Raw genomic sequence first — 23,459 nt, 5'->3', positions numbered from 1 at the left:
ACCACCACCACCATCGCCAACCATGTCTACACCATCCCAGGGAAGCATTCATCAGCTGTCCATCCCTCAAACATTTGAGAGAAAGCAGAGGTTTGAGCCATCCCACCCACAAGCCCTGGTCCTAAATGCGAGCATTTCACAGCTGCTTGCATTTGAAATGCTACCCTACCGCCTGGTTGAGACACCAAGTTTCAGGAAATTTGTTAAATTGGCTGTCCCACAATACTCTGTTCCCAGCCGCTATTACTTTTCATGCAAGGCCATCCCTGCCCTGCACCAACATGTAGTGGAGAAAATTTGGTTTGCACTACAAAATGCTGTCAGTTCCCGCATCCACCTCCCCACCGACACGTGGACCAGCAAACATGGCCAGGGCCGGTACATCTCTCTCAGTGCCCACTGAGTGAATGCAGTGGCGGCCGGGAATGAGGTGGAAAGCAGTTCAGCGCATATCCTTCCACCACCCAGGATTACTGGGCATCAGTCAGCGCCTGCTGTTGCCTCCTGCTCCTACTCTGCTGCCTTGGGTAAACGGCAGCACATGGTGCTGAAACTCATCTGCTTGGGGGAGAGACCGGCATCCGGGGCAGACAGATGAGTGGTTGCTGCCGCTGAACCTGAAGCTGGGGAAGGTGGTGTGCGACAACTGGCGGAACCTTGTGGCAGCCTTGGGCCGAGCGGGGTTGACTCACATCCCTTGCATGGTGCATGTGGTCAATCTGGCGGTGCAGAAGTTCCTGGCCAATTATCTGGGCATGTCGGCGCTGCTGGGTAAAGTGCGTGCAGTGTGTGCGCACATTCAACGTTCCCACCCTACTGCTGCTCACCTATCTTCCCTGCAGAGGAACTTTGGACTTCCCACCCACCGCCTCATCTGCGATTTGCCAACCAGGTGGAATTCCACACTGCATATGCTTAAAATGGTGTGTGAGCAACAGCAGGCAATAGTGGATTACCAGTTTCATAACCCCCGGTCAAGTAGAAGTGCAGACCCACAGCACTTTACCCCCAATGAGTGGGCCTCCATGAGGGACATTTGTCCTGAATGTATTCCAGTATGTGACTAATATGGTCAGCGCTGACAATTCCGTCGTCAGTGCTACCATCCCCATGGTTTGCCTACTGGAAAAAACCTTCAGGCCATGCATGATGTGGGACAGGAGGAAACAGAGCGGCAGGCGGAACAGGAGGAGCAGGCGGAGGAAGGCCCATTTTCCCAGCAAATCCATGTCTCACACGGTGGGGAGCTGTGCCGACAGCAGCCAGGTACTCCGCTGTCCAGCCATCGTAGAGTTTTGGGGCAGGAGGAGGAGGAGGAGGAAGAGGAGGAGGACTTACAGCAGGGCAGCTCACGGGCACCAATGGAGCATGGCTGGAGGGGGGAGCAGTAGGAAGAGGAGGAGAGACCTGTTGCTGAAAACTTTGCCTTGACTCGGGGCAGCCTGGCTCACATGAGCCACTACATGCTCCAGTGCCTGCGGAATGACCCCAGGGTAGCCCACATCCTCAACTCGGCCAGTTACTGGGTGGCTGCTCTGCTGGATCCTCGTTATAAGGACCGCATCACCTCCTTCATACCAATGCCCGAGCTGGAGCACAGAATACGCAAGTACAAGCGTGCGCTCATGGACGCACTATTGGAAGAGTTCCCAGAGCAATTGGAGTGCTCCGTGGTGACACACGGAGTAGGAGTAGGACACAATCGGCAACGCAGTGGGGACACTGGCAGCACCACATGGGGGTGGTCATTGGAAGATGTTCCAAATATGCATGAGACCTTATTCGACAGCTACAAAGATGCACCATCCTCGGATATGATGCCCCATAGCAGAAGGCATCACATGACCCGCATGGTGGACTAATACCTGTCCCTGCGCATGATGGTTCTTAGCGATGCCTCCAACAAATTCAATTTTTGGGTAGGAAAATTGAACACGTGGCCAGAGCTTGCCCTCTATGCCCTGGAAGTGCTGGCCTGCCCTGCAGCAAGCACCTGTCAGAGCGTGTGTTCAGCACCACAGGAGGTGTCATCACTGACAGAAGGATCCACCTATTCACAGTCAACGTAGATATACTGACATTTCTTAAAATGAACCAGGCATGGTTAACAGAAGGCGTTGCTGTGCCACCACCTGAGTGAGTGGTAAGAGCATTTGCTACCACCAACACCAACACCAACACCACCCTCACAGACAGTTGTAAAATTCATGTTATGTATATATATATATATAGTCAGTTATATTTTTATGGTGAAAGTTTGGGTATAAATTGTGTTTGACTAAAGTTTGTGTTCAATAAACCTATTTTTTGCACAAATTTGTTCTGAAAACCTGTAATGTACATTTGGGTCAACCATAGGGACACCTTCTTTCTCTGCCTTTCCTTTTCCTGTGTAATCTAAAGCCACTAGCGCTCTCTCTAAATGTAATTTTGGGTCAACCGCAGGACCACCTTCTTTCTCTGCCTTTCCTTTTCCTATGCAAGACAAAGCCACTAGCGCTCTCTCTAAATGTAATTTTGGGTCAACCACAGGGACAGCTTCTTTCTCTGCCTTTCCTTTTTCTGTGTAAGCTGAAGCCTCAAGCTGTTACTACTGGTCACAGCGGCCAGAGACCGATTGAGCCACAGAGTGCATGGCCTTCCATCACATGGGATTACTGTGAAAAAGGTGATGCCTGCGGCATATTGGATTGCTGGGTAAAATCTGGCGAGTGGCTGCTGTTGCCTCCTCCTGCTATTCTGTGTCCCTGTTCCCCCTCCTGCAAATTTAATTTGTGTGGGCAAGCACAAGGCTGCGCTGCCTTCCGCAGCTCTATTTTTCAAAGTTGGGAGTTCGGTTCAGGTTTGGGGTTCGGGAATGTCACCCAAATTTTTTGCAAAGTTCACCCGAATCCGCCGAACCCAAACTTCGTTGGGTTCGCCCATCACTACTTCTAGTCCTGAAAGAATTCTTACCTGAAAAGCTGTGATCTGTCTGAACTTTGGGGTAAGCTGCCAGTGTACATGATGTATGTGGAATTTTATCTATTTGGGACAGCAATGATTTAGCCTTGCCGCAGCTCCTGGCATAATTAAATCAGAGATCTTAGATTGGCATTCCATGTTGCTGGGAGCTAACAAAGTTAACTAAAGTTGAGAAGATGTTTTTTAATTTGGACAAAAACTGTTATAAATAAAGTTTGTTAAAGAAGAGTGGTGTGAGCATTTGCAGTCTGTGTAATGGCACAGAACAAATATCATGTTGATTCAGTGTTCATGGATAAATTCATGTTAAATGAATTGTATTCATTTAAAATTTAACAAATTCAAGGTTGGGAGATGGCATTGTCATTGTCATTAAAATTTATTTATTTATTTTTAAATTATAAATTTATGGCATTCTGTACTCTATTGCTTATAAAAATCTAGGAAAACTAGCAGAATTGCAGACCAAAGAAATAAACAAATTTCACAAAAGGAATCCTAAAGCATTGTTAAGTTGATGACTGGAGACAAAATCCATGTTTTAAAACAAGGGTAGTCATCACTTAAGAAAGCTTCTAAATATCTCAATTTTACTGCACTTTATTAATGCCTACTGGATATTTTTAAAGATTAAGAACACATACTCTCTTTTTCTTCCTCTATGTCTGTGTAAAAAAGAGAAAGAGCACTGAGTTAGTCTATTGTGATGAAGAAAATAGTGCCACCAAACTCCTGATATTCTGTCTCTCTTTCTCTCTCTTCTTACATAATTTGAATTTGAGTTAGTTAAAGCATTTAAGAATCCTTCTTTCACCTCATTTTGATTTATAATAGCAGATTGTTCCTCGAAGAATCCATGCTGCTTAACAGTCATGATTAGTGTTGGGCAAAACCCAACAAAGTTTGGGTTCGGCAGGTTCGGGTTCGACAGGTTCACCAAACCTGAACCCAAACCCGAACCCCAACACGTCTGGCCCCACCCTCCTGTCTTCCGCCAAAGCAGCCCATGGCCTCCTGTCTCCTTTTATTTCTTACAGAAAAGGCTCGGACGCTGCAGCTGTACTTTTTCCGTAAGAAATAAAAGGAGACGGGCGGCCGCAGGCTGCCCTGGGCAATGGGTGCAACAGGGGAGAGCTGCACCGCCTCCAATCCCAAAATTTCCCCGCCTCTGGAATTGCGCTGCAAACAAAAGGAGGTGAGGAATCCCATTTGCTTGCCCCCCATGAGGGGATTCTGGGGGCGGGGCTTTGACATCACGGAGACTCCTTCCTGGCCGGGTCCGAAACGGGGGAGTTGAGGAGGAAATAAAGCCACGGGCCAGGAAAGAGTCCCCGCCTCCTTTTGCTTGCAGCGCCATCCCCAAGGCAGGGAAATTTTGGGCTCAGAGGCTGCGCGGTTCTCCCCCCCTGTTACGCCCATAGCCCAGGGCAGCCTTAGCTCACCCCCGTGCTCTTTGGAGCACAACAAGGGGAGAGCCACACCATCTCTGAGCCAAAAATTTCCCTGCCTCCAGCTTGATCCAGCTCACAAGTGAAGATCGAGCTGGGGGGGGGGCTTTCATTCCCCATGATCACTTCACTTTTGTCTTCTTTTACTGTAGCCACTCCCACTGAGGTTATCTTGGGCTGGCGGTGGCGGCTTTGAGGGCTAATCCCAAATCCAGGAGCTCCCTGCAGATTTCAGACACTTACACTTTTGTCCAGCTCGATCTGGACAAAAGCTCGATCTGAGTCAGAGCCCTCCCTGCCTTCCCCTCCCACCCACCACCCGCTTGAAGCTGCCAGCCAGGATCCTGAATAGCTGGCTGGCAGAAACTGCCTCCCAAGCCTTCTTGCCCAGCAGGAGGTGAAGCGCTGGGGGGGAGGCGTCAGGCTCCATCAAGCGGGCAATGGCCAGGAGCCTCCGAAATGAGAGAGAACTAGGGGCAGGGATTTTTGGCCATTGCCCATTTGATGGAGCCTGACACATCTCTCCCAGCCTCCATGCTGCCACTCAGCTGTCATCTTCTGAGAAGAGGAGGAGCAGGAGCCTTAACTTCCTTATTTATTTAGTCCAATCTTGGCAACTTTTAAGACTTGTGGACTTCAACTCCCAGAATTCCTCAGCCAGTTCTATCAGAGAAATTAATTCCATACTTAAATTAATAATAATGTATGTAAGGTGTTGAGATAATACTTTTGCATAAATGAATTAATCAACCAGCAGTATTTTGAACTAATAGAACCTAAGAGGTTCAACTCCTTAACCATTATGGAATTCATTGAATGGTTTTTTCAATTTTATTTTAATTTTTAATTTTATTTATTTTGTTATATAGGATTACAGAAAAAGAATAAACATGATTGTGAATAAATAAAATGTACAATCATTGTTATGAATACATAGGATGGTTATGAATACACAGGGGCATTAGGACAAGGATGATAGGCACATTGGTGTGCTTATGCACATTCCTTACAGACATCTCAGAAATTGGGTGATGTCAATGTTATACAGTCTAAGGTTAAAGTTTTGAAGGTTTGGGGAAGAAGCCACATAGTCCAGTAGTGCATTCCAGGCATTGACTACTCTGTTACTGAAGTTGTATTTTCAACTGAGTTTGGAGCAGTTTATGTTAAGTTTCTATCTATTGTGTGCTTGTTTATTGTTGTGGTTGAAGTAGAAGTAGTCATTGACAGGTAGAACATTGTAGCAGATAATTTTATGTACTACACTTAGATCACATCAAAGGCAGCATAGTTCCAAATTGTCTAAACCCAGTTGTTGAGTCTAGTATTGTTAGTTACTAGTTGATCCAGTCCCAGATTAATTATGGCATTGTACAGGATTGTATGTATAGGTTCAGTTGTACATTCATTTAGGGTCCAATTAATAAGAGGTAGATTGAGATTGCCAAGAAACATAACAGAGTATGGGCAGGAGAGTAGTTAACTTGTTTGTGTGTTCAATGTCATAATCGGGCTCTATAACATAGTAAGAATCGAAATATGTTAGTAAAGGAAAGCTTACAGATGATGGTCTCAAGTAGAGAGACTTCGTTTCTAACTTGGATATTTTTTAGATTTAGGGACTTTTAACAGAAAATAGCAACACCACCTCCTTTTCGGATTTCACGATCAGACTGGTAAACGTGAGGGTCTCTTTCTATGGTAATGGAGTCAGGGAGGGATGTGTTCAGACATGTTTTGCAGACAAATATAATGTCGAATATAGCTGTATTTAATAAGAGGAGGAATTCAGGTATTTTATTTACAAGGCTTCTTGCATTAGGTAGCTTGAATTTAAAGTCAATAGTGGTAGGTATTGAGGTTGTTGTAGGATTAAGTAGCTAGTGGCATACATGCCTAGTTTTGGAAGGTGTAGGGTTGGATGTTAGGATCAAGATTTCTTTTGATACACTCTGCACAGTTGTCAATGTATAAACCCAGTCTCGACATGGTTTTGACAATTGAATGGAGTTCATAGGGACAGATTTGTTGCAGTATGGATAGGTCAGGTCATTAGCAAAATTTGTTATGGTTGGTGTTGATTTTGACAATGGAATTTATTGTATGAATGAATTTGCATTTGCTGGTCTCATTTTTTTCAAATGACTCTGCAAAATCATGGGGCCACTGTGCTGTCTCTGTGTTTGGAATCAGTTATCTCTTAATTCATAGGCTTGTTGAGGGTAACACACTATAAGTCCTACCTTGTGTGCTTGGGGAAAAGATGAACAATCAATTCTAAATAGTAGAGATTTTCTACCTTTGTAGTTATACTGTGTGTTAATATGTCATGGTAGCAGTTTCCTACCTATCTGTAGGACACTGTTTTGGTTATTGTTTAACTTGTACAATCATCACAACATTATATTATATTATATTATATTATATTATATTATATTATATTACTTCATAGTATATCTATGCCCAGAAACTGAAAAAGTGTTTTAGTGGAAGTAAAGCTCTCTCTTAAAAACATTTAAGCAGATACCTACTTTGTAAGGCTGGCATGTCTGCCATGAAGATTGTACCCAGTTGTATACATGTGTGTGTATGCACAGTCACTTCATTTCCCTGGTGGTTTCATCAGGGAAGACAAATAATTGCAGACATCTAAAGCCAGATTATAAAGCACCAAACCCCACAGCAGCCTTGCAAAATGTGATCGCTGTAATATTTACAGAGGGGTTTATTTATTTATTTTATTTATTATTTAGATTTGTATGCCGCCCCTCTCCGCAGACTCTTGCTTACACTTACACATTTTATGAAATACACCTAGAGATGGGTTGTTCCTGGTTCAGACTTGTTTTTTTTTTAATTTAACACAGTTCAAAGGGAACTTGGAGGTCTTTTTTTTTCTAAGATGGCGATCGGTGCAGATCTTTAATCACATCATTAGGCAGTGAAAGTTAAAAAAAAGTTAAAATAACCCAAGTATAGATATATCAAAATCAGCAAAATCAGCAAACCAGGTTCAACTTAACAATAAGGAGCGACATGACACAACAAGCAGCTGAAACAATGACTACAAAACAGCAAACAGAGGTACGTTCCAGAGTGGAGGGAGGGAGAGAAAATAGGGAGCCCAACTTCAACCCAGAACTCAAACTCAATCTCAAATGTAAACTAATCAATGCAAGAAGTATAATTAACAAGTTGTCTGAATTCCTTCTCCTTCTAGACACCAACTTATTTGATTTGATCTTTGTCTGTGAAACATGGCTAAATACATCATATCCTGACTCCATCATCACATCAAGTAACTACCTTATCCTTCGGTCTGACCGTGAATCCCGCAGAGGAGGTGGTGTAGCTATATTCTATAAAAAATCACTCAATCTAAAAAACATCCAAGTTGCACATGATCTTATCCTCCCAGAAACCATTATATGTGATCTTTCCCTCAATACCGCACTTCGCTTCCTACTATGCTACAGAGCTCCTGACTCCAACATCACTCATGCAACCAAATTAACCTCACTGCTAGCATGGGCAACCTCCTGCCCTTACCCCATTATCTTCCTTGGTGACCTCAACCTACCTCACATTAACTGGACCTTAAATGAATGCAGCATGGAGCCAATCCACACTACCTTATACAATGCCGTCACCAGCCTGGGACTTGACCAATTAGTATTAAACAATACTAGACTTAACAGCTGTCTTGACCTCATATTCTGTAATAGCAAAAGCGCAATGTAAAAGAACCTTTTGCCAACAGTGATCATAGTATGATTAACTTCAATCTCAATCTACACCAGGATAACTTTCACCTGTATAATGTGTCACCTAAGTACAATTTTAGGAAAGCCAACTACGAACTCATAGATGTCAATCTCTCAATTATCGTTTGGTGAACTATATTTTCTAACTGCAACACTATTGATGATTTCTACAACAAATTCTTACTACAAGTTAAAAGACTTATCAAACTACATGTACCACTAACTTCAACCAGAAGAAAAACAAAAAATAACTTACCTGTCTCAATAAGGAAACTACAAACCAAAAAAAGATCTCTCTGGCGTAAAAATAAAAAAGGCCAAGTAACCAACTTCAAAAGATGCTCCAAAAGCATTTGCCAACAAATAAAAGCAGAATGTCTCAACTACCAAAGCAAACAAGAGGAAAATCTCCTTTGCACCAAATCTAACCGAGCCTTCTACAACTTTGTCAACAACAAACTCAAAGACTCTAGACCTATTCCACCTCTTGTTGGACTCAACAACAAAGAATACCATGATGATCCATCCAAAGCTAACCTCCTCAACTCTTTCTTTGGCTCTTAACAGTAATGGCTCATCCCCCATCTTCACAAATCGCACCTCAAACTCTCTCAATGACCTAACCCAAGTAGACTTCACTATAGACCGTGTTAAAAAAGCAACCCAAGACCTCAAACCTTCTCTATCAGTTGGACCAGATGGTCTTTGCGCATACTTCCTAAAAAAAACTATCTTCTGCTAAAGCCGAACCACTAAGCATCATCTTTCAAAATTCCTTCAGGACCAGCACACTCTCCAAGCTATGGTCAAAAGCTGTAGTCATCCCCATCTTCAAAAAAGGAGACCCTTCTCTCGTTGACAACTACAGACCAATTTCGCTATGCTGCATCTCATGTAAAGTCATGGAATCAATTATAAATCAATCAATCACCTTTTACTTAGAATCTAATAACCTACTCTCTAACAAACAATTTGGATTCAGAAAGAAATTATCCTGCAACGTTCACTACTTCACTGCAAAAACATATGGACTACCCACCTTGATCAAGGAAAATTCATTGATGCAATTTATATTGACTTTTGCAAAGCCTTCGATTCAGTGGTCCATGACAAACTACTCCTAAAACTTAAATCCTATGGCATCTCAGGATTCCTCCACAGCTGGATTACTGCATTCCTGTCAAACAGGCAACAAGTTGCCAAAATTGGAAGTGCCATTTCCGCCCCTATCCCAGTTAAAAGTGGCATTCCCCAAGGCAGTGTACTAGGACCTACTCTATTCATTCTCTACATCAACGACCTCTGCGATCATATTACAAGCAACTGTGTTCTTTTCGCCAATGATGTAAAACTTTTCAACACCATGGACAACACATCTACTCTCCAAAAAGACCTCAACTTTGTCTCAGATTGGTCTAACACCTGGCAACTTCAAATATCAACCAGCAAATGTTCTACCCTCCACATCGGCAAAAAGAATCCGAACCTCATATATAAACTGAATAAACAAAATCTCACAGCCAACCCCCCACTCAGTAAAAGACCTTGGATTACTAATATCAAATGATCTAAGTGCCAAAGCCCACTGAAACAATATCACCAAAAAGGTTTCTAGAGTTGTTAACCTGATCCTACGTAGCTTCTACTCTGACAATCTCACACTACTCACCAGAGCCTACAAAACTTTTGCCAGACCCATCCTTAAATACAGTTCATCTGTCTGGAACCCATACCACATCTCGGACATCAACATCCTTGAAAATGTCCAAAGATACTTCACCAAGAAGAGCCCTTCACTCCTCCACTCGAAACAGAATACCCTACGAAAGCAGTCTATCAATCCTTGGTCTTGAAAGCTTAAAACTACGACGCCTAAAACACGATCTAAGTATTGCCCACAAGATCATATGCTGCAACGTTCTACCTGTCAAAGTCTACTTCAGCTTCAATCGCAACAGTACAAGAGCACGCAACAGATTCAAACTTAATATTAACCACTCCAAACTTGACTGTAAAAAATATGACTTCAATAACCGAGTTGTCGAAGCATGGAACACATTACCTGACTCAGTAGTGTCAACCCCTAACCCCCAACATTTTTCCCTTAGACTATCCATGATTGACCTCTCCAGGTTCCTTAGAGGTCAGTAAGGGGCGTGCATAAGTGCACCAGTGTGCCTTCCGTCCCCTGTCCAATTGTCTCTCCTTATCTCATTTATCTTTTCTTCCTTTCAAATTTGTCCACCTATACTTTTATATCTTTTCTTCTATTTGTTTCTTTAGATATATTACTACATATATAATCTCTTCAATGTGTATTATGTATTGGACTGACTAACTAACTAACTAACTAACTAACTAACTAACTAACTAACTAACTAAATAAATAAATAAATAAATAAATAAATAAATAAATAAAAAACCCTGCTGCTTAGGCAGGAAACACTACAATTTCAAACAAATGGTTGCCCAACATCTTAAAAACTTCCGGTGTTGGAGCATTCAAAGCTTCTGGAGGCAAGCTGTTCCACTGATTAATTGTTCTGTCAGGAAATTTCTCCTTAGTTCTAAGTTGCTTCTCTTCTTGTTTAGTTTCCACCCATTGCTTCTTGTTCTACCCTCAGGTGCTTTGGAAAATAGATTGACTCCTTCTTTGTGGCAACCCCTGAGATATTGGAACACTGCTATCATGTCTCCCCTGGTCTTTCTTTTCATTAAACTAGCCATGCCCAGTTCTTGCAACTGTTCTTCATATGTTTTAGCCTCTCATCCCCTAATCATCTTTGTTGCTCTTCTCTGCACTTTTCTAGAGTCTCAACATCCTTTTTGCATCGTGGCAACCAAAACTGAATGTAGTATTCCAAGTATGGCCTTACTAAGGCTTTATAAAGTGGTATTAACATTTCATGTGATCTTGATTCTATCCCTCTGTCAATGCAGCCTAGAACTGTGTTGGCTTTTTGGCAGCTGCTGCACACTGCTGGCTCATATTTAAATGGTTGTCCACTAGGACTCCAAGATCCCTCTCACAGTTACTACTGTAGAGCAATGTATCACATATACTGTACCTGTGCATTTTGTTTTTCTTGCCTAAATGTAGAACCTTATTTTTTCATCATTGAATTTCATTTTGTTAGATAGCGCCCATCTATAGAACTGGTAGCGGGAATTTCCCCCTGCTCTCTGAACCAGGAGCAATTGCTGGTTGGCCATATCCATGAAACGGCTCTAATTGTTTTTGGTTTCTACGCATGCATAGAAGCTGGGGGTTTTTTGGCAATGTGCATGTATGCATATGAGCACGCAATACGTGTGTGCCCACCCTGCACAGATGGAAGCAAATCAATGATGAGGTACAATATACCTTTCAAATGCTTTGCACAGACCTAGTTCATGGTACCAATTAGAAACCTGAAACCTTGTTCAAAATAAGATTTGTGTAAATGCTTCTGGTGTTGGAGTCCAGGTGCACTAAAATCTTAAGGTGTTGCTGGCTATCGCCCAACCTATGTCCCAAACAATGTATGGTAGATCCATTTTGTACAGCGCCATGGGGATCCACAGTCGTGATGACAGTTTGTACTGACCACATGATGGGCAGGCCTCTGTCCTCCTTGTTTAATCTCTGGTTTCCAAGCCACCCCCAGTCTGACTCACATGCGTGGGCTTTACTCATTCTCATAGAGATGAAGGATAGAAATCCAATTAATAAAAATAAATTAAATAAAGTGTAAACCGCCAATGTTAGATTCTGCTAAATAAGTACTCAAAGACGCTTTAGCTGTTATTTCTTTATTTACAAAGATCAAGCTGTAATAGGAACAGAATGAGCCGCGCTCCAATTTTTAAAGCACCATTTTTAAAGCAGCTGCTTTGGGGGCGCAGCTCTGATGCTCTTTGAATTTGCTGGTCACATTTTAGCCAATCCGGCATGTACACTCCGTATACAACAGAGAGACCAGAACTCACAGGCTCCTGGTTTCTGACCTGATTGTTTAAGTACTACACCAAACTATTTTTAGGCACTCAAAACCTTTTCAAAAATATAGGGAAAAAATGCTTTCCCACTAAAATTTTGAAATACTGAAGTTTGTTTTTGATTGTAACTAAATCTTCTAATCTTATATGAAATGTCATGAACAAAGTATCAGTTTTCATTTCCACCTAAATTTTAAGATTTAAAAAAATACATGCATGTATAAGCTATATCTAAGGGACAAAAATCCAATCCAGGTTTTCCACTTTTCCCATTCTGCATTCCCTCCACCCTTATACATGTATTGAATTTCTACTACAAGAAATAGTAATCCAATTACTTAAAAAATCCAGCCCAGATTTGCCATCATTCTTCACCTGCATTTCTCTATACTCAATATGTCCATGTGCTTGTGAGTGGGTGTTGTGTTTCTTGGTGGCTTACTAGTGGCTGCAGTCATTCAGCAGGAAATTCCTCTTGCCAACAAAAGGTTTTCTGAGACTCAGCTATCGCCACATGAAAGAAGTGATTACCAAAGGGAGAAGCAGCGAGTAGAGGAAAGAAAACCAGGTAAGAGTGTAGGAAATTATTCTCAGTTGTTCTTGTTTTATGAGCTCTTTTTTACTCTCTTCAGATCCTAAACTGCTTCCAGCCATAGATTGTATAATTGCTATTGTCCATACATTTAGTTAGAAGAGACTTTCTTCCTTAAATACTCTGTTTTGTGTGCAAAGCTCTTTTACATTATTTCATTTTTAACAACAAAAAAAGATTTTTGTGTATACTTTTTCCCAAACTGCACCTTGCAGCTAGAATTTGTTTTAACAGAATATAGAAATAATTTACCAAGAAAGATGCAATGTGAGTCCTCTAAAGCAAACTCACAGGCTCTCTGAGCCTTGTTGTGTTGTATGAGATTTCATAGAAGTAAATCAGCTGAGGTCAGTCTTTGGTTTAAATAAAATTGAATTATATATACCTTGGCTAACATGTTATTTATTAAATCCTTGGCATGCACAATGTAGAACAACATCCTAATTTGCTCAGAAGATGAAATATTTGCTTAGGTGATGCTCACAGGAACAAAAGGAATAAAGCTACCACAGATTCTATCCCACCTGTAAGGTTGCTACACTATAAGAATATGTAATGAGGTGATAATCTCATTAATATGCATGCTAGCTTTGTTCCAGTTACCAGAAATGAACTGCTTTCAAGTGCATTTTTATAGACTTCCAACAAAAAATTAAAATATTTGACCCAAACCTTAATCCAGAAGATCAAGAGAAATATACTAAAATAGTCTAGTAAGAAAATAACTAGCTAAGATACCCAGTTATACATGTTTTCAGAAAATACATCTTAAATATCCACAATTACATGTCAGGCTTTTTAGAAAAATGCAGTGTGGAAACCCAGACCTTGGTACTGATAAAAACCAATAATCTTATGCTGTAACCATTTTTAGAGAATATACATCCACTGCGCACTATCCTAAACTTTAATTCAGTGTCAAAATTAATGCTATAAAATGTGATTAGGGTTACTACTTCAATGGTCTTAAAATAGATTAGGTAGTGACATACTAAATGGAGTTTCTCTATTAAAAGCAGGAAAGCTAAATTACTGAGTTCTTGAGAAAACAGAAGAACATGATAATGAATCTTCCCTCTGTTTTTTAGTTTTCCAACAGTCAGTAATTTTTGAAAATATAGTTCTGAAACACTCATAGATTCATATAGCTTGGTTCACTACTGTTACAAACACAAATTATATCAAGCCTTTACTGTATCTTTTTCCTCTTGACCTCATAGGCCTCAACTCTATGAGGTCTCTATCAATAGGGTAATCTCTTGTAAAAAGATTTGCACTTATGCTGGAATACTAGAAATCTACCTATGTCTTCTAGAGAGAGTAAATATTTCATACATTTTCCCTCTGTTGTAACAGAATGACCATGGCAGACAAATATGGTGGGACAAAAACCAGACATTCCATTCTCTGAAGTGTTTTGCTTTGAATATTAGTATTTGCCACTGTCAAATTGCAACCAATAATGTAAGAGCTAGGGGGGACGGGACATTCCTGCTAACAGTAGCAGTTGAGGTTCTACTACTCAGAGCCAATCATGAGTAACATTTCGTATATTATTTTCCAAATATATTTATTTACTATTCCACAGTTGGCATTGGACACATTTTTCTTTCGTTTCTTTTTCACTGCTTGATGTCTTATGATTTTAGCCATAGGGGAGTTCTGCATATTTCATTGAAGAGGCACAGCAAGCTTTATTGTGGAGCCGGCTAGTTTAATCTACTGGGTAAGAAACCAAGGAACTAAAAGATAGTTATGAGAGTGAATGCAAATCAGGGATGGGTTCCGCCCAGTTTGGACCTGTTTGCCCAAACAGGTAGTGACCCACTGGTGATGTCACGGATTGGTTGGTGCCGGTCCATGGGCACTGCCATCTTTTTATTAATTTTTTTTCTTCTGAGCATGTGCAGAAGCTGAGTTTCCAGCACTGTGCATGTGGTCAGCGTCTTGTTTTTAGCTTTTAAAATATTTTTGATTTTTTAAATTTAATTTTTAATTCTATTTTTCTTCTGAGCATGTATAGAAGCCAGGTTTCTGCTACTGTGCATGTGGTCACCATCTTGTTTTTGGCTTTCTTTTTTTTAAAAAAATGTTTTTAAAAATATTTTTAATTTGTTTTTTTCCTGAGCATGTGCATAAGTTGAGTTTCTGGCACTGTGCATGTGATCACCATCTTGAAGAAGCAAAGCAACAACGAGGTTAGTTAGAACCCACCCCAGTTGAGTCCCCTCAACTTTTCAGTCCCAAAAAGCGGCTAAAAAATGCCCTTCTCCTATTTTGCAGCCATGCACCATTTTCTATCCTTTCCATTTTTATTTAGTTTTCCCTCCCACCCTGAAAACAAAAGGAAGCAAGGGAGGAAGAGGGAAAGAAGGATAGGTCAGACTATATTCCACTTTTTAGATATAAATTTTGTTAATGTAAAAATTTTACTTAGACAATGGAGCTAGCTGCCTGCCTACAATCATAATTGTGTATCTGTTAGGAGTAAATACCACTGAAAGAGAGTATCCTTACTGCCAAATGCATAGACTTTACATAGTTGAGAGATAGAGTATTGATTAGTATCATATGTATTATAAAGAGAAATAGAAACTTATGTAACAACAAATACTTTGTGCCCAGATCAGGTAGGATTGTGTGTGAGAGAGAGGGGGGAGGGAGAAAGGAAGGGAGGGAGGGAGAGAAAGAAAGAAAGAGAAGGAGGAAAGTAAAATCAGAGGAGGGGGAAGGATGGAGGGAGAAGGAAGGTAAAATCAGAGGTGAAGAAAGAAAGAAGGTGAAAGGAGTGGGAAAGAAGGTAAAATCAGAGGAGTGGGGAAGGAAGGAAGGTGAAGGAGGCAGAAGGAATATAAAATCAGGGGGAAGGAAGGAATAAGAATGTGAAGAGGGTTCATGTGATTGGGTGGGAGTGCATGATGTTGGGTTGGCCATTCCCATCCAGGTTTTGTGGCTCTCAGAGTTTTATTTTTTATGGAAAATGAGTCCAAATGGCTCTTTCAGTATTTAAGATTGTTGACTCCTGACCTAAACTAAATATGCCTCCTACATCATTTTTATTACTTAACATTAATTTAATTAATACAAATGTATATATTTCAGTTTCTAATTGACTTAGAAACTGGAACTTCAGAGACAGATTTATGACTATAGTCATCATTAACATCTATATTTACTGCACATATATACTTGAGAAATTTTCTGAACCATACAATGTAATTTAGGGCAAATAAAACTAAGTTTCTAAGCTGATTAAGCTACCGCCCTCCTAGTAATATCGGATAATTTAAGCAACATAAATCAAGATGAATTATTTTAACAGTGAGAAGGTAAATTCATAATCCCAGAAATGAGAAATTAGACCATTAGACCAACTGACATAAATAATCCTATAATTTCTGTCTTCTAACCCTAGTTGCCTTAGAAGCCAAATAACACATGGACACAAGTCTGGATTTAAAAATGGGTCAGTTTATTGTTATGCATAATCCAATTTTTAAAGACCTGCAGAGGTATGAAAACAAAAGGGGGTGGAATCACTGTCACAATATTTTAAGAAGCTATGGATGAAGTTCCTTGCTGAGCAAAGGAAGGTTCCTCTTGGCCTTTCCCTTGCTCTCCACCACACCACTTGGCATGTGGGAAGGCTCACCCCAGTTCCCCATTAGAGGTCCTGACATAGTTGAGCCCCAAAGACACACACCCTCCATAATTTAGGCCCAACATGCTCAGAGCTTCTGACGAGGGGCAGCCAATCACCTTCCCAAAAGCACCCTAAAAGAGAACTTATAACTGCTGCTAACACCTCTTTCCCTCCCCCGACCTGCCCCCCTAGTGACCAAAAGGGGGTTTATTTAATGAGCATCGGAAATGAATTGCCAACTAAAACATCCCTTAACTGTCCCCTCTCATCCCTTTCAGTGTGGAGTAGGCAAAAAAATGGCTGTCATCAAAGATGCACATGCTGCAAAAAATTCCTATTCAGCCCGAAAGGCAACCTTAATACACTGAGAGGTAAAGGAAGGGAGGGAGGGTGCATCCAGTGACAATCCAAAAGAAGAGGCTGAAGCTCAGGCAGGGCAGCCCTTTATACTCGGTGACGGCCTGCCCACATCCCTGGACAAGCATGTATAGTTCCCTGGGGGCAATCTTATGTGAGATCGCCCCCTTTCATCCTCATGACCTTGTGACGGAACCTGTGCCATCAGCTGCATCAGCAACTTCAGCAGTGGGTAAGCCTGCTCGCCTTCAATTGCCTTGGAAGCCGAATAATACATGAACACAGGTTTGGATTTAAAAATGAATACATGAACACAATCTGGATTTAAAAATGGATTACTTTATTGTTATGCATAATCAAATTTTTAAAGACCTGCATAGGTACGAAAACAAAAGAGAGCAGAATCCCTATCACAACATTTCAAAGCAGCTATGGGCAAAGCTCATTGCTGGGCAAGGGAGGGTTCCCCTTGTCCTTTTCCTTGCTCATCAACACACCACTTAGCATGTGGGAAGGCTCACCGCAGTTTCCCATTCAGATATCCTGACATAGGTGAGCCCCAATGGTGCCCCCACTCCATAACTCAGGCCTAGAGCTGCTGGTGAGGGGCAGCCAACCACCTTCCAAAAGGTGCTCTAAAGGAGAACACACAGCTGCTGCAAACACTCCTTTCCACCCCCGACCTGCCAAAGCAGGGGTTAAATCTTTGTTTAGGCACCCTGATTCCCACCGCCTGCCCCAACTCCTCCAGGCACCTCTGCATGTCTGAGAGGAATCTATCATTGCCCTTATCAGTCAAGTGAACCTCATCATCTCTGAGGAGACCCGGATGGGAGATCTGAATGTTGGAATGGTGGGCCACCTGACCACCCATTCTCAAAACTAAATTACCCAGCTAGTGGTTGACCCACTTCCTGGCCTTTTTTACACTGTTAGAATCACCAAAGCAATGCCACACTTTTCTGGGTATCATCTCTGACCACATGACTTGTGTGTCAGACCACTTCTCCTTAATAAAATGGAGATCTTTCATGTCTTGCCATATCAAGACCAAGTCCTTCAGAGCACCAAGATCATTCCCACCAAGATGAATCACCAGCCATTTTGGCACCACATGGACAGCCTTACTGTTAAACAACAATAGGAGCAGCCCATCCCAAAACATTTCCCTTCTGCCAAGCCACTGTACCCTTACCCACTTGCTGAGTTTTACCTGTGTCCTGCAGTCAAATTTTGCTGCTCTCCTTCCAGCCCAGTAAGTCATGCTGTGGCCACAAATCAAAATCAGACGCTTCCCCATTGTCTGGCAAGCTATTCAATGAGAAAAACAAAGATACCATTAGTCCAGAGTCACACACATCCATTAATTGAATGAATGTAGGTAAGCTTTGAAAGTGTTGGACTTCCATCTCCCAATTGCCTGTATCTGGTCTGGGCTATATTCATACGTAGCTGCTCCCGAGGCAGCTAATCCTAAATGAATATGTGCCAAAGTCATGGGGATTCAATTCCATTCTACGCAGTGCCTTTGTGGCCACAGTCCAAAATTGATACTTAGACACGGGAGTGCCATCCTGATGGGTAAACAAATATCCTCCCTCCTGTCCCCTTTTGTATGCGTAGACCCACAGAACCTTTACTGGGCATATTTTTGTCTCTGCTGTGCTGGCAAGTCGGACTGCACTGATAAGTCTATCTGATCTGTTCTTGACCTCCTGAGCCTAATGTGCCCCTTACCCGGGACCAGCAAGAGGTCATCCACCCCTAAAGCACACATTGAGATGTCCCTAATTGATCCCGCTAATACCTCACTGACCCAAAAGGCCCCAAAAAACAATGTTATGGCAGCCACATGAAATAATGAAGCCTCTTAGTCTGAGTTACATATTTGCTGCCATTGATCGCTAAGGCCACGAACTGCTCTATTGAAAGAGGCTTCCTAGAGTCACCTGTGACTGAGCCCCCTCCTTTGCCCAACCATCTATCATCTTCCTAATTTTAAAATCCATAGAATAGACATCCAATCCCCTGGCCTTGGTGATGAACACTAGCCCCGTGACTTTACCCCTTATTGTGCCTGTGGACAAAACCTGTTGTCTGTTTACTACACAGAATTCTAGCAGATGCTCCACTGGGATGGGCCATATATGCTCATGGCCTCTCTGCTGCCGGAAGGCATCAAACTCATTACCTGCTCATTGGTATGCTTTCTGGGTGCTTGGTGCTATAAACAAATCAATTGCCCTGGTTATCTCGGGTGCTGGGATACCACTTCCAATTCCTCCTTCACTCCAGGAGCCAGCAACCAAAACCTGGTCAACAGAGCATCATCCGTGCTGTTCTCCATGCCCAGCATGTGGTCCACCAAGAATAATACATTGAAGTCCAAACACCTGCTTACAAAATAACGAACCAGGAGCATAATCCGTTCATTGTAGATGAAAAAAAATTAATTACCGTATATACTTGAGTATAAGCCGACCCGAATATAAGCTGAGGCACCAGTTTTTGCCACAAAAACTGGGAAAACTTATTGACCCACGTATAATGAGCCGGGGTGGCGCAGCAGGTAGAGTGCTCTACTGCAGGCCACTGAAGCTGACTTGTAGATCTGAAGGTCAGCAGTTCAAATCTCATCACCGGCTCAAGATTGACTCAGCATTCCATCCTTCCAAGGTGGGTAAAATGAGGACCCAGATTGTGGGGGCAATAGCCTAGCTCTGTTAAAAAAGTGCTATAGCTAACATGTTGTAAGCCGCCCTGAGTCTAAGGAGAAGGGTGGCATTAAAATCAAATAAATAAATAAATAAATAAGCCAAGGTTAGAAAATGCAGTGGCTACTGGTAACTTATAAAAATGGAAACCAATAAAATTACATTAATTGAGACATTAGTAGATTAAATGTTTTAGAATATTTATTTTAAAGATAACCAGTAAACTAGCTCTGTAAATTTTAAAGAGGGTAAACAAAAGCAATCTGTTATTAACAATAAATTAAAAAGTAAAAAAAGTAGCTCAATCAGCAACCAAGCTAAAACCTAAGGGTTAAATCCTTCAAAACTGGATTCCTCCTCATCAACTGTATGTCCATCATCAACTCCCAGAATTTCTGCACCAGCCATGCTACCTCAGGAGTGGGAGTTGAAGTCCACAAGCCTTAATTTTGCCAGGTTTGAAGACCCTTGCTTAAATCAAACTTCCATATGATAAATATTCAGATTTTCCATTTAAAACATACTTCATAAGTTAAAATCATTACTATCTCAATAGATCAGTAAATAACAATTGGGAGCTACTCAATCATTAATTGTAAAATCTTTCTTCTACATGATATTAATCTTGCATAAGGATATAGGAGAGATGAAAACAAAGATGAGGGACATGGATGAGAAAATTGAAAATATCCAACAGACACTACAGGAAAATGACTGAAAACAGTGGAAGGAAAAATAGAAAAGATAGAGCAAAAGATGGAGGATATAGAGGAATGTAACGAGACAATAAGAGGTCTGGACAAGACCTTAACATACCTAGAACTAGAATGCGCAGCCTAAGGACTAAGATGGCAGGACTCCTTCTTCCTGTAGCTCTCTCATTGGTAGTTCAATCTGTTCTGTCCCGTGGGACCATGAGACCATGGAGGGGCAGTGTTTGGAGGGAAATCATCGGTGAATGTAGTGCAGCAAGCCTCTGCAATGTAGCCTTTCTTTTGGCATCTGTAGCAGATGGCGTCTCTGAATTGGTATTTGGCATGGGGGTGATTTCCCTTGCATCCGGGGCATCTAAGGACTCTGTATTCATCTTGTCGGTAGTCTCTGGAGGTGGTTCTGACCTTCAGGCAGGTGACTTCATCATGGGTTGGGTCATCTTGTGGGGTCTCAGGAACTTCCGATGAGCAGTCAATCTTCGTCTGACGTCGATTCACCATAGTAGCTGTTCTCTTGATTTCCCCTACTAAGGCATTGGACACCTCGGCTGCCTTTGTTGGTTTTTGCCAGGCTCTTCAAGGCCATGAAATATTATGTTTAGCAACAATAAAAAAGAAAAACTTTTGTAATATAATTTCTCTCTTTCTCTCTTTCCCTCCTTTCTTCCCCCTCTTTCTTTTCCTCACTCTCTTTCCCTCTCTCTTTCTCTCTCTTTCCCTCCCCCTTCTCTTTCTTTCTTTTTTCTCCCACCCTCTCTCTTTGCCTCTATCTCTCTTTCCCTCCCTCCCTTTTTCCCTCCATCTCTCTCTCTCTTCCCCTTCCCTCCCTTGGGGGGGGGGCTGAGGAACCTCTGGACTGGGGGTGGGATGTCTGGAGGCTAATAAGCCTAAGAGCACACCAAAGATCAGCTGACCGGCGAGGAGGCAGGGCATCCCAACACAGAGAGCTCTGCAGGAGAAGCATCTGACTGGATGTTAGTTGCTTTTTTTTTTTTTTGCCAAGCCGACACAGGGTCACAATGTGACTCCTTGATAAATTTCACTGTGCCACACAAGACGTTGTAAGACTAGGGGGAAGGCCATGGGGGTAGAAACAGCTAATGTACCACAATGAAGGTGGAATGCTGTTTTGCATTTTTTTTTTTTTAGCTCCTCAAACTTTTGTTTCCCTGCAAACAATGGCAAGAAACGTGATGGAGAAACATGATGAAGCTGGGCTGGGGCAATGATGTGTGTACCCACTGAGAGGGCTCTGCTTGCCATCTCTGGCATGTTTGCCACCAGGGATTAAGGCATAAATAGAATAGACATCACTAATTTGAATGTTGTGCTGTTAGATTTCTGTTGGCTCAGGAACTGATGCGTAGTATTTTAATTCAACTATGAAGAAGAACTTTTGGATTATGGGTTTTTTTTTAAATTAAAAATGAATGTATTCTGATGAATTGTTTTTCCTCTCTTTGTGTGCTTGATGAAAAAAACCATTAACATATTCTTCATTGGATAGAAATGAGAAAAAGACATCAACTTTAGATGTCTGTGTTATAGACAGTTTTCTAATTGTCATCCATATACTCTACTTTTTCCAATAATGACATTTGAAATTGTTGCTACATAATGATGCCTGAGGAGCCTAAACAAGCTGGACAATATACAGTAGTTTGTTGCATATTTTAAATCTCCTATGCATGATCAATCATTGTAGCAAAAGGAGCCATAACAACTGATTTGCTTTAAGAATGAAATTATCCTGTCTAAGTATTTCATTCAAAACATTTTAAAAATAAAAATGAAGCAAAATTTTGGTTTTTAAAAAAGTGAAGCTTTCTTTTTTAAGAATAAATACTGTACTATAAACTGGAAAATTTCATTCTATATATATGAAGAAATTGGGTCACTTATATAAAGGTCAACAAATTTGAAGACAATGATAGTGTCAATTCATTACTATTTAAAGTATTATCTTTTAAGTTCTTTTACTTGATTTCATTTGTTTTTAATAATTATTTTTATGTTTTGCATTGATCTTGTTTTATAGAAGATAAATCTGTGTTTCACATATAGGTGTTATTTTAAAAAAGAACGAAATTGGAAAGTATGTTAATTAAAAGAGGGGGAAACCGAGGTTGTAGAATGATTCATTCTTAGTAAGTATAGTAAGATAAATTCTAAGAGATAAACAGTGTTTTGATTGCATTTACAGACATAATCTTTGCAAGATCCTATGCATGGTAGTACTAGTGAAGCTTTTGTGCTAGACAAATTGTAGAAACTCATTTCTGTTGTTTGTTTTTTCCTTAGAACTCGGAAAGATTGATCAAGACATCTATCAATATAACACACCAGGATTTTCAGGTTGCTTATCACGTGTGCAGTTCAACCAGATTACTCCACTCAAGGCGGCCTTGAGACAGACCAATATCGCCTCTCATATTTATACAGAAGGAGAACTTATAGAATCCAATTGCGGAGCAAATCCACAAACCATTCAACCAATGTCTTCTGCAACAGACCCCTGGCATCCAGATTCAGGTACAATGGGAATGAAATGATAGCAGAAACATTCCATATTTTAAGATCTAAGACTGCTTACAAATATAAAGTTTATTCTCTCTTTTGTTATTGGTTTCCACCATTTTCTCTCATAAATACACACTGAGTTCAGCCTAGTAAAATATAGTTTTGCAAATACAGTTTAAAATGTATAAGTTCAGTCATTGGAATGTGAATCCAGCTGCAATGTCTAATTAGCGATAGATAATGGGAATCTGGGAAGCTAGTCAGGAGGCTATAAATCCTCCGATCTAATGTGCTTTCTTCGACAGATGTACTCGCTGTAGTCCAAAGACATTTTTTCTGCTGAATGCAAAGGCAGGGGTCCGGGATCTGGAGGAACAGGAAAGTCTTTTAGCTCACAAGCTGTGCTCTCCACTACAAATGTTGGATCACCTCTTTTTTACCCATGATTCCTCACATATACTGTCTGGGTGTGGTCAACTGTTACTTAGAGGTATAACTGTCTAGACTTTCTTTCATAGACTCACTTTCTGAACTTTTTCTCATAAAGATATTCCTGTCTAGTTCATGACTTTCTGACCCGGGCATTTTTGCTCTGTTATCATGATGACTTTTCATACTAATAATAGCATAATTTAAACTCTCTTCACTTTATTTTCCTCTGTTTTTAATTATAAGTTTATCTACAAGTGAGAATAATGCTAGGAAGAAGAATACCCCTAGGAAGAAGAAGAGAAACTTTAGGACAGAGGGTGAAAGGCATGTTGGT

General features: G+C 41.1%; 1 protein-coding gene across 1 annotated transcript in view; it reads left to right on the top strand.

Moving 5' to 3' along the window:
* Window positions 1–23,459, top strand: part of CNTNAP2 (contactin associated protein 2) — a 653,718-nt gene that overhangs the window by 564,432 nt on the left and 65,827 nt on the right. Inside the window, exon 22 of the mRNA XM_070766812.1 lies at window positions 22,475–22,705. Coding sequence (XP_070622913.1) covers window positions 22,475–22,705 — 231 coding nt within the window. The remainder of the gene's footprint in view (window positions 1–22,474; window positions 22,706–23,459) is intronic.

Source organism: Erythrolamprus reginae, chromosome Z, assembly GCF_031021105.1.
Source record: "Erythrolamprus reginae isolate rEryReg1 chromosome Z, rEryReg1.hap1, whole genome shotgun sequence".
Lineage (NCBI taxonomy): Eukaryota > Metazoa > Chordata > Lepidosauria > Squamata > Dipsadidae > Erythrolamprus > Erythrolamprus reginae.
Note: the sequence above shows the minus strand (reverse complement) of the source record. Positions and strands in the feature narration are given on the sequence as shown.